This window comes from Brachycentrus maculatus, unplaced genomic scaffold, assembly GCF_059751285.1.
Source record: "Brachycentrus maculatus isolate JH-2025_06_01 unplaced genomic scaffold, ASM5975128v1 h1tg000024l, whole genome shotgun sequence".
Taxonomy (NCBI): domain Eukaryota; kingdom Metazoa; phylum Arthropoda; class Insecta; order Trichoptera; family Brachycentridae; genus Brachycentrus; species Brachycentrus maculatus.
Genome location: NW_028280778.1, coordinates 501,634 through 514,747, shown reverse-complemented (window position 1 = coordinate 514,747; position 13,114 = coordinate 501,634). Strand labels below are relative to the sequence as shown.

The window sequence follows — 13,114 nt, the reverse complement described above, 5'->3', positions numbered from 1 at the left end:
ATGATAAAAGTAATATTTTTTGTAAATAAGGTACATTACGTCGTGTGCATACTTATCAAATGATAATGATAACAGCACTTTGGGGCAACAGATAAGCAATGCATGTAAACAAATATTGTTTGTGATTTTGAGAGCTACCACTATTTCGCTAAGATAACAAGTCCTAAAAGAGATAAATTATAAATAAAAGATAATGTAGGTGCTTTCAAAGCTCATTGTAGGTAACACAAAAAAATAATAAAAGAACATTGAAACAGTACATATCGTAGTCGTACAGGAGAAGGTGACCAACTAACAAAACGTAAAATGTTCAGGAGGCCATTTAAGTCACTTGGCAAGAAAATAAACATCAATGCAGTTAGTCATTTTTAACAAGTCAATATATTTTACTTCCAAGTTTAAAATCCTTTAGGATTTTTTTGAAGGCAATATTAAGCTAGTAAGATATCAAATAGTCAATGATCACGTTTTTGTAAAAAATGCACTTGTTCACTTTCTCCTGTATGACTACGATATATGTCATTAAATGTATTTTTTTCAATATTTCGAATGTCAATAAAAAAAACCATTTCAGATTCACAGTAGACAAATAGAAATATTAAGTTCTGCCTAAGTTACTAAATTTTATTTTAATATATTTATATGATGTACAACAAAATGACAACTTTAAAGCTTTTTTGCTAGGTGGCCACTAGTTTAATAATGTTGAAAAGACGAAACACAGTCACTGGTCAAATAAAAAATACGTGGTAAAACGATATAGTATAGATATAGTTGATTATTAAAAAAAAATACTTGTATAATACCGCTTAATGAGTTTAATTTCATTACACACGACAAGTTTCGAACAGATGTTTTCATTTACAGGTGAAAAGTAAAACTGTACCTTTCACCTGTAGATGGAAACATCTGTTAGTTATCGAAACTAGTCGTGTGTAATGAAATAAAACTCATCAAGTGGTATTATACAAGTGTTTAAATTAAAAAAAAATTAACATGTCATTCCACAAAGTAAATGCCGAATCAATAAATAATTTAACGATATACAGTAGAGTCTCGGTTATCCGACCTTCGGTTATCCGACCTTCCGAGTTATCTGACCTACCGGCTAAAGCTCAAGTTTAGTTTCATAGTTCACTGCATTGTATGTGAGTATGTAAAAACTAACTAACTAACTAACCATCACGCCGCTTCCCCGCAGGGGTAGGCAGAGAGAATAGAACGCCACACCACTCTGTCTTTGCAAACATTCTTCGCCTCTTCCACATTCATGCATCTCCTCATACATACCCGCCGATTATTACGACTCCTAACCTACCTACTATGTATGTACCTACTGCAAAACATGTCATATTACTTTGCCGTAAGTGCATTTTGATGTTTTAGTTCGTTGCATTCAGTTTTGTTACATGTACATCTTTAAAAAAAATACCGTGTGCAAACAAAAGGAACACATTTTCAATGTCGTTGTTATCATTTTCCGTGTTATCCGACCTTTTCGCCTATCCGACCTTGCCGCGGCCGGTTTAGGTCGGATAATCGAGACTTTACTGTAGTTGTTATTGTATTGTATCATATCAAATGCAATTCCACCAAGAAATGTCAGTACAAAACAATCTAATAAGAATTGCACAAATGAAGAAATACAAATCTCCAATTACCTGTTGTGTTGCCGGCCATCTCGATGATGCATTTCGACTCCTTGCCGATCTCCCTGGAGTTGAAAGGGCGCACCCTGACGGCCACCTTTACGGACGACATGGTTGGGGCCGGATGTTCCGCTTCCGGGACCTACTTCCGGTCGCCTCGCCCTACGGGAAGGGGACAGCACCCGCTGCGGCGCGGAGGGAGCGTCCTGCGAAAAATAAAATGAAGGTTACGTATACTTGGCGGTCAGTGTCATCCGTTAATAATATATATTGACGACTCTAAAAACATACACCCCTGGAGAAATTGACATACCCGAGCTCGGCGTTTGGGGTGTTTAAACGTATATCTTGTAAATTATTTAACCGTCTGCTATTTTAAAAGTTCGAAGGCAAGACATGTAAATGAGAAATTGCGTCATAGTATAAAAATGTATAAAAGTATTGAAAAAAAATAGTGATATTTTATTGTTGTGATAATTTTGTCCTTTTCCATTCAATTTAAATAAGCTGCATATTACTTGAAACGAGTAAATAAATATTTATTACAACATCTTCAGTGTGTCCAAATACCTGTATAATAATCAATCCAATATCTGTTACAACATTTTGAGTGTGTCCAAATACTCGTATAATAATCAATCCAATATCTGTAACAACATTTTGAGTGTGTCCAAATACTCGCATAATAATCAATATAATATTTGTTGCAACATTTTGAGTGTGTCCAAATACGCATATAATAATCAATCCAATATCTGTTACAACATTTTGAGTGTGTCCGAAAACTCGTATAATTATCAACCCAATATCTGTTACAACATTTTGAGTGTGTCCAAATACGCATATAACAATCAATCCAATATCTGTTACAACATTTTGAGTGTGTCCAAAAACTCGTATAATTATCAACCCAATATCTGTAACAACATTTTGAGTGTGTCCAAATACTCGTATAATAATCAATCCAATATCTGTTACAACATTTTGAGTGTGTCCAAATACTCGTATAATAATCAATCCAATATTTGTTGCAACATTTTGAGTGTATCCAAATACCCGTATAATAATCAATCCAATATTTGTTGCAACATTTTGAGTGTATCCAAATACGCGTATAATAATTAATCCAATATTTGTTGCAACATTTTGAGTGTGTCCAAATACTCGTATAATAATCAATCCAATATCTGTTACAACATTTTGAGTGTGTCCAAATACTCGTATAATAATCAATCTAATATTTGTTGCGACATTTTGAGTGTGTCCAAATACTCGTATAATAATCAATCCAATATTTGTTGCAACATTTTGAGCGTGTCCAAATACTCGTATAAAAATCAATCCAATATCTGTTACAACATTTTTAATGTGTGTCCAAATACTCATATAATAATCAATCCAATATCTGTTACAACATTTTGAGTGTGTCCAAATACTCGTATAATAATCAATCCAATATCTGTAACAACATTTTGAGTGTGTCCAAATACTCGTATAATAATCAATCTAATATTTGTTGCAACATTTTGAGTGTGTATAAATACTCGTATAATAATCAATCCAATATCTGTTACAACATTTTGAGTGTGTCCAAATACTCGTATAATAATCAATCCAATATTTGTTGCAACATTTTGAGTGTATCCAAATACGCGTATAATAATTAATCCAATATCTGTTACAACATTTTGAGTGTGTCCAAAAACTCGTATAATTATCAACCCAATATCTGTTACAACATTTTGAGTGTGTCCAAATACGCATATAACAATCAATCCAATCTCTGTTACAACATTTTGAGTGTGTCCAAATACTCGTATAATAATCAATCCAATATCTGTTACAACATTTTGAGTGTATCCAAATACGCATATAACAATCAATCCAATATCTGTTACAACATTTTGAGTGTGTCCAAATACTCGTATAATAATCAATCCAATATCTGTAACAACATTTTGAGTGTGTCCAAATACTCGTATAATAATCAATCTAATATTTGTTGCAACATTTTGAGTGTGTATAAATACTCGTATAATAATCAATCCAATATCTGTTACAACATTTTGAGTATGTCCAAATACATGAAGAAAAATCAATATTTGTTACAGCATTTTGAGTGTGTCCAAATACTTGTGTTATAATCAATATTTGTTACAATGTTTTGAGTGTGTCCAGATACTTGTGGAATAATCAATATTTGTTACAACATTTTGAATGTGTCCAAATACCATTATTGTGAACTCAATCATGGAACGTTATGAGATTGTTGTTATATGAAAGACTTCCAAAATTTGAGTAGTGTGGTTGTCAATCCTAGGTAGAATGGTGAATGTTACACGTGTGTAAGGTGATCACTTCACCATCCTAAGCCATATAAATACCCAGACTTATTACTTATATTCTTCCTCAGCTATGTTGAGATGTCAAAAATGGCAATCTTTTTTATTCGATACACCTAGTAAAATAACTTTTTAAAGATGATTTTAGATTTTTTAAATGCCGCCTGCTAGTCAAGAGTACAATTTCATAAGACAGAGTATTAATAAAGCTCTCTTTATAAAATGATGCATAATTTCCATACATATAAGGTCTCATATTATTTTTGTTGGATTTGTTGCAAGTTTTTGTTTTCAGCTTTCAGTTTATTAGGAAATGAAGCCAAGTTTAAATGTTCTACGATTGATTAATAATATTAATAATATAATAAAACCCTTATCCTCACCCCAATGGTGCATAGGGCACTGCGTCATATAAACGCAGTGTTATCTTGATCGTTTACACATGAAGGAAAGGTGATCAGCCCTCCGCTTCAGGTACCAGTCCAGGGTAATATTGAGTAAATATTACAGTGAAAAAATCACTAATATTTATTTGACACCCCTGGGAATCGAACCCGGGACCTCCAGAACGATAGCTGAGCGTGCTGACCATTACACTACGGAGGCGGACACGTGTGTTTCACGATTGGTTTATACAAGAAACAATATTCAAACGCGAATTCATTTGACAAAAAAGGAGCTTTATATAATTGTGTAAATAACTATCTTATTTTGCAAGGTATAACACCCTTCAAAGTCCAAAAAAAACAACTGACAGTGTGAAAATTACGATGATTTAGGATGTACGTTAAGTCGTTTTCACTTCACATGTATTCTGAATCATATACATATTTTTTTAAATCCTCATCAGTTGGATCAATACTGAAAAAGAATGAATTATATTTAGTTTTTCCGTTTTACTTAATAATTCAACATAAAATATGGAAAAAAACTTTAATCGATAAGTGAAATATAATTCAAACAAAAATAAACACGAGTAGATCACTCAAATTTAAAATCGGTGAAAAGTATTACTGGCCGAACGATATGAGGTATCTATTTTCAAATACAAGCCGATTAAGCTTACCTGATAAAAGTATTGATTTGAAATATTAGCGTGTATCGTAAGAACACAAATCTCCTAAAGCTATTCACCGATTGAATACGCATATATCATATTTTAATTTATCTATATAAATGAAAATGTACATGTCAGTTTGCCCAAATTTCAAATCTTCTTAATTTATTCACCAACTGCTTTGAAATTTTCTGACTGGTATTTTTACGTGTAAAAAAACAGTTTTCGTTAATGCAATGGCAGCGCTATATGTTAAACGTGACAGCGAGACATGCAATACTAAATATTTCTCATGCCGGATAAAGTGGTTCTTGACAGATTTTGTCACTAAACATTATCAATACTTTTGATTATGTTGTTGTTCCATATATTTTTAAATATAATATTTTCATTACTTCACAAGCATTGTGAAATTTAACATATCATTCACTCCTTTCAACAACGTCATAAATAAAAAATCGTCAATTTAAAATTGTGCATGTTTTCGGAATGCCCAGAAAACATCCCAGCAAAAGCGGCATATTTTTAACTTAATATTTACCCGCTACAGGGCAGAGAGTGTTCAAATGGAGAAAAAACCTTCAGGTTTTACCTAAAAAGATCTGTTGCACCGTAAAAAGTTCAATATGTGGCTTGGTATTCATTTTTAATACATTTTATTATATCTTTAAATTTTAAAAACCATCTCCTGAAAAATCAAGTTTTTTTAAAATATGACGTTGTTGAAAGGAGTGAGCGATATGAAAAATATTACTTCTAATTTATTTCTTTAATATTTGACCGAATCGTAAGAAAAACAATTAAATGTAAATCTATCAGAGCCAATATTCCAAAGGAGATAAGGCTTTTATTTTAAGTAGATTTTCTGATTCCCGAGAAATAAGGACAAGCTCTAGAATCCGGGAAACTGAGGAATAACCAAGCTACGAAGGCTTACCAAATGTGGGTCGATGGGCGTTTCGCCAAAACATCCTAAGCTCACGGGATGCCTAATGATGCAAAAAGATATTACAGTATATCGAAAAGCCAATAACTGTGAAGGAATATTGGATTTAAAAAAAACATATTGCAGTCTCTAATTTTATTATATTTAATCTTTCAGAGCTCTTTATCTTGTCAGGATCATTATACAATAGTAAGTAATTAAACTATCGACTAACTCATAAAACATAAGGGAAGATGGATGAACAAAAATATCTCAAAGGTATAAAAATAATTTTAAAATACCCAAATGTCACCATGATTTTAAAATACCCAACAGTCCCAACAAAATTACATACTTTATAAAATTAAACAACTTTGCTTTAACCACTTTTTTATTATTAGTACACTTTAACCTACCATTTAAAATTAAAGATTTAGTTTTTGGTAACGGAATGTAATTAATTATGAGCATTTTAATGTTTTTAATGTTTTAGAATGAAATAAACCCAGATGATGACAAGGTTCTTGTCGAAACCGGTAGGTTAAGGTGTACTAATAATGAAAAAGTGGTTAAAACAAAGTTGTTTTATTTTATAAAGTTCATAAAGTATGCCACAAAGTATCTGCGAAAAACATTAAAAAAAATTTTTTACATATACATACTTACCTCGGAATAAAAAATTTCAACAGATTCCCTTAAAAAATTAAAAATATAAAAGACACATACACCCTACAAAAGAAATTTAGCAAACACTACAAATACACTATACAATAATAATAGAAAATACACACTATACAATAATAATAGAAATCTAAACAAGATTACTCCCTCGTACCGCAATAAATATACATATATGTTCTCCTATAATATTAAAAATAAATAAATAACATGATACTATTAACAAACAAAAAAAAAAAAAGTCCCTCTAAAAGCACAAGAGCTCAGTCTCTTTTTTGGAGAGGCACAGCGCAACTAAAATTATAAGATTGTTTTAAGTAGAAATGTATAGGAATTGTATTAAATTGTATAAAAATCTTACTATATTAACTTTTAAAAAAAATTAAAAACCATAGAAAGTTGTCCCACCGCATTCCCAGATCTGATACAGAAGCATCTAAGCTTCCTGACAGGCCTTCTCTTACAAAGCATTTTTTTGTTGCATTCAAACCCTTATGTTATCTAAACGCAGTGTTATCTTGATCGTTAACACATGAAGGAAAGGTGATCAGCCCTCCGCTTCCGGTACCAGTCCAAGGTAATATTAAATAAATATAAGTGAACTAAGTTGCGAAAATTATAGAAAATGTAAAATGGAGGAATGAATAGAATGGACGACGTCTTATAATACCGTTTGATTTAGAAAGTACTCATCGTTGGTAGAATCCGTTAAAAGATATGGAAAATGAAAGTCATGGGGCCATTTTCGAATACATATATCGCTCACTCCTTTCAGCAACGTCATATATAAAAAATCATCAATTTTAAGTTGTGCATGTTTTCGGAATGTCCAGAAAATGTATTATATCCCAGCAAATGTGGCATATATCAAACTTAATATTTACCCGCTACAGGGCAGAAAGTGTTTTTTGCATTTTGAAGAAAAGGTATTGTTAAATATTTTTTTAAAATAAACTAAATATTTTTCAAATGGAGAAAAAACATTCAGGTTTTACCTAAAAAGATCTGTTGCACAGCAAAAAGTTCAATAAGTGGCTTGATGTTTATTTTTTAAAAATTTGATTATATTCTTAAACTTTAAAAAAGCTCTTCTGAAAAATCAAGTCTTTTGATAATATATGAAATTGTTGAAAGGAGTGAGCGATATGGAAATAAATTAAAGGTATATTGTAAAAAAAGTGGTTCTTATTAGTTAAGAGAGTTTTATCAGAATAAACCTACACGAAAAGTATATGAGATTCTTCTCGAATTATTTTCCCGTAAAGTCTGTAAATATCCAAACCTCCATATACTTCTTTATCTATGTTGAGATGTCAATAAAAATGACTTACAAGTGGATAAACCCATCTTTGTGAACAAAGATTTGGACACACTCAAAATATTGTACATAAAAACCAAAACATTTTGAAATAATATTGTGTGCCTTACGTTATTTATGAACCTCTTAAAAGGTTTATATTTTTTTCAAAAATAATTTTTGGTAGTAATCCACCTAAAATTATTATTAGTTCGATTATCGACTGGGTCAATACGAATATAAGCGTATGTTACGCTAAATGTATTGCCTTGTATTGGAATCTGAAACGTTACGTAACAACACGTGAAATTTGCCATCTAGGTAAAATCAAACCAATCAATAAAATCAAACCGAGCTGGTGAAGTGCGCTATGGACGAATTGTTCCATATAAGACGAATAGGAAGAGAGGAGAATAATGTTTAAACTTTATTAGTCGAGTACAGTTTTTTCTTGAATGTTTTTTGCAGATACTTTGTGGCATATTTTATAAACTTTATAAAATTAAACAACTTTAAAAAAAAAATAAGCATACTTTTACCTACCGGTTTCGACAAAAACCTTGTCATCATCAGGGTTTATTAAATTCTAAAACATTAAAATACTCATAATTAATTACATTCTCTTACCAAAAACTTCCACACACCTCGTAAAAATCGCTTTTGAAACCGGTGGGTCAAAGTGCACTTTTAATAAAAAAGTGGTTAAAACAAAGTTGTTTATTTTTATAAAGTGAGTACAGTTGGTTAAAATATGGTATGTGAATATTTCATGGATTTTCCGAAAAATAAATGACCATCATGACGCAAACTCAAAGGCTCATGACGTAGCGAGTCGTATTATAAGTTAATTTAATAATTCATTAAAACATGAAGATTAGGAAATTGAATAAATCAATAAATCGATATTTTCATCTACGTTTATAACACAATATATGACAAAAAATGAATATTCTAGAGCATATCTTCTTCTTCTTCATCTTGTTGTAGACCTTGTGGCCTGTTTTTAAGAGGGGTTAGCCTCCTGCGATGTCGATTCCCAGCTATCGACCCATCTCTTGTATCCGACCCATCATGACGTATGGAATCGAAAGTAGAGCGAACACCGTTGGCACAAAAAACGCGCTTAGAGTGTCAGAAATGAAAACTCTAAGAGCATATAATGTGATTGAATATCTTTGTATTCCATTCTAACCCTTATCCGCACCCAATGGTGCATAGGCACTGCATCATATAGAAATAGTGTTATATTGATAGTTAAGTACACGTAGGAAACGTGATCAGACTTCTGCTTCAGGTACCAGTCCAGGGTCATACTAAATAAATATTAGACTGAAAAATCATAAATATTTATTTTGACCCGGGACCTACAGCATGGTAGCATAGCGGGCTATCCACTACACTGTGGAAGCGGATAATAATAAACACGGAAAAAAATGAAAAAGGTCGTGTACTTTCTAATATTAAAGAAATAAAGAGATATTTATTGTAACTGCAGACAGTTGGTAGAGTTCCATTTTGAATTGTTGAGTATTATAACCAAAATTAAACACGGTTATTGGATTGAATTCTACTTTGATTTACGTAAATATGATAATATGTGACGCGTTTCGTCTTATTAAAACATTATCAAACACTCTTTAGTATTTGACAATGTCTTAATAAGACGAAACGCGTCACATATAATCATATATATGTAAATAAAAGTCGAATTCAATCCTATAACCGTGTTTTATTTTAGATATATTACCCAAAAATAAAGAGATAATATTTATTTTTTGGGATTTAGATATTGCTCGATTATTTTATGTTGTACTTTACCATCGATACAAAATCATGAACCATATTAATTTTATCTGTGATATAGTAAATGACAAATGGTTGATATAAACATGATATTCTCACCTATTCCGTCGAGATAAAACTGTGTCTGCAGCCAAACACTGTAATTCACAAAAAAGCCTCTATCAAAATTTGTAATTTAGTAATGGATTGATTAACAGATGGAATCTTAAATCCTTCAGTGCGTCACTACACAACCTTGGTTTTTCCACACGGCACATACGTACGCGAAATACACCCCTAAAAAACACACACACATACAGCTAGGGACGTAGCCACTAACCAATCGCGCATTCACCGTCTCGCTCTCGCGTATTTTCCTCAAACTTAAAACAGGCGAAAGAGAAAACGGCGAATTTCGGCATTCCACGAAAGAACGAAGTCTCACTCTCGCAAATTTTCAAGAAAGAGACGAAATATATGAATATTTCGCCTTGCAATATGCGACCTCTCTTTCTGGCAGCACTGCCGCTTACGCGAAAAGCGAGACGGAAAACGGTGTACGTACTCGTATAAGACGCGCGCACTTGAATTTTAACTCTGTAACCGAGAGGCGGGGGCTGTTATTGAACAAGGGTTAAATAAAACAGAAAAATAAACTGGTATCACAGCTTTGTACGGAACGAAGGATCAATGAGTGATATTTACCGCTGAGTCTCTTTATGCGGGATGAATCAGAGCGCTATGCGGTTGACGGGTGGAACTGTTGCGAAGGTTTCGCGTCGATATGCGGACATTTTCAGGGTAAACTGACGATCTGTGTGCGCTGCGCGACGCGTCCGCTCTCGTCGAGTGGCGGGACCGTTGTGGGGAGGCCAGCTGAGGGGCCGCGCAGGCGCCCTACCCACGAGCATGTTTCCTTGGAAAATTACGTCCAGAGGACGGACCCCCGAGAAGGATTAGAGCCATTCGCTTCAATTTGCATCGCCGCGTAATTACAATTTGGGAATATGACGTACAGTGAACGCACTTTGGGGACTAAAAATTTTCCATTTTTCGGTGCGACTCGCCCATGTTACGCGTTTTATTATTTAATTAATATGGAGCGGAAATTAGACATCATATTGACATAATGACCTGTATGAAAGTGAAGCATAGAGTTGGCAAAAGGATGAAAATGACTGAATGCAGTCGCAATGCGACCCCTCAGATCAGCGTGCGGCAAAACGACGTATGACGGATGTTTGAATGAATGAGGATTTTTTTTTTCAGTTGGGAATTGTATTTATTATGCGCAAGGTAAATAAATGATTAAGTGGATTTTCGTTTCTTCAAACTAAAATAAAATATTTTATTTTAATCTGTGTTGGGAACAGGAGGGATAATCTAGTGTGGGTCAATCAGGAACTATTCAGTATTTGCTCATTACTGGGGAAGTCACAATAGACCTAATATGGTCGCAGTGACATAAAGGATGCAAGATCCCTTGACCCCAAAAAAATTCTGGAGGGAACCACATAAAACTCTCCAGGAGAAGCCGGACTTTTAATACTAAGGAAATAATGCATGACTGAGATAAACATTATCGATAATATTGAGGAAGGTGTGTTGATATGGTTTTGGCATGTGGATCGAATGAGTGAGGAAAGAATGGTTGCTAATACCTTTTTCCCTAAACTTCCCTTTCCTTTTCCTACCTTATTGTCAATCAGTAATTTTAATAAAATTTTTAAGTAGTTGCTTAATTAATAAAGCAGTAATTTGTAATTTATGTTTTTTTTATGTTCAAGCACTATCTACCCTTTGATTGCAAACAGCTTATATAGCTAAGGTATGAAACGTTTTGACCAATATGACTAGTCTGTTTTTCACAACAATGTGTCCAAATACTTGTCCACAAATTATTTGGTCAAATTCTAAGCTTAAATAATAAAATGAAAACGATATTTTCTGGCGTCTCTCATGTATGTGATTATAATCCAGGATTCGGACCTCACATACATATAAAAAAGTTTCTGCTCAATAAAAAAGCTTCTTCACCTCACCAACAGATGTCTCTAGTGAAGTTCTAAGTGATTTAAGTACAATGTTTGAAAATTGAAGTATATACTTATATGCGACTTCCAAGAATTTGAATAGTTTGGTCGTCAATCGTGGGTAGAATTGGTGAATGTTACACGTGTGTAAAGAGTTCATTTAAACCACACTATGACGGTCGTAAGCCCCGTAAATGCCTAGACTTAAATATTCTTCTACATCTTTGATGAGATATCAAAAAATAATACGAAAATAACTCCCGTAATTGGAGATAATCCAGATTTTGCTAACAAGTATTTGGACACACTCAAAATGTTGCAAATTGTTTTTTGTTCACTTTTTTCAATTGTCGACTTATATTACTCCCCAAACGTCTAACAACCGTGAAACCTTTACTAAAAATTGCAAAAATTGATACCGCATTGATGAATCAAAGGCGCGTGGCATTAAAAAAATTGTTTTGTTCAACATTAATCAACAATAACTTTTGTTGAATACACCCAACATACTTAAACCGGCCTATGACGGACGTGAGCCCCGTAAATATCCATACTTCCATATTCTTCTTCATCTGTGTTGAGATATAAAAAAATTGTCTGTTTTTGGTTACTTGGAAGATATGATTTTTTGGCAATAAGCCCGCCAATATACATATTTGTTTTCTGTACATAAAGTTTGAATAAATGCCGTAAGTATAGAGTCACGTTTTGTACCAAGGGCGGGAGGGGGTTTCCTGTAGAGGAAATCCTTTTTATTGTTTGTGACGTCGTAGCATTTATGAAAGAATCCAGTAAAAGTTTACATTCTCAAGGAACGTCGTATGAAGGTTCATTTTATCGCCCATTCCGGAGGGTCACTCGATCCTTTGGTATTGTCGGAAGACCCTTTAAGTTTTATGTTCTCCTAATCGCGTCGTAAAGCGATGTCAATTGGGGGCAACGATATTTTAAATAATAAAAAATCTAACTAACTAACCATCACGCCGCTTCTCCTCAACGGTAGGCAGATATAATAGAACGCCACACCAATCTGTCATTGCACACTATATTCGCCTCTTCCACATTCATGCATCTTCTCATAGATACACGCCGATTATGTTAACTCCTGACCTGACCACTTTCAAGTATTTGATCATCCCAAGTTTTCCTCGGTCTTCTTTTGCTTCTATTACCAACTACATACATTCACCGCATAAATTTGAATTCGTTTTAGTTTTTTTTTTAATTCTTACGTTCATTGAAAATAGAAACTAAGGGGATAATGGAAGTGGGCAGATCTAAAATAGAGCGCGTCATTCGGAAATGTCGTATTTGACTGCATAACAAATAGAAAAAAATTAAATGTGCCTTC

General features: G+C 33.2%; 1 protein-coding gene across 18 annotated transcripts in view; it reads right to left on the bottom strand.

Moving 5' to 3' along the window:
- unc-104 (kinesin family member unc-104) overlaps positions 1–13,114 on the bottom strand; it is a 121,137-nt gene that overhangs the window by 45,511 nt on the left and 62,512 nt on the right. For 10 of the 18 annotated variants that reach the window (XM_088268559.1, XM_088268626.1, XM_088268593.1 and 7 more), the window contains exons 1-3: positions 10,436–10,579; positions 9,851–9,888; positions 1,662–1,855 (exon numbers count right to left, since the gene is read on the bottom strand). In XM_088268559.1, coding sequence (XP_088124685.1) covers positions 1,662–1,761 — 100 coding nt within the window. In that variant the 5' untranslated portion in view covers positions 1,762–1,855; positions 9,851–9,888; positions 10,436–10,579. Of the gene's footprint in view, positions 1–1,661; positions 1,856–9,850; positions 9,889–10,435; positions 10,596–13,114 lie in introns of those variants that run through there. The other 8 variants (XM_088268609.1, XM_088268651.1, XM_088268678.1 and 5 more) reach the window with 3 other exon arrangements.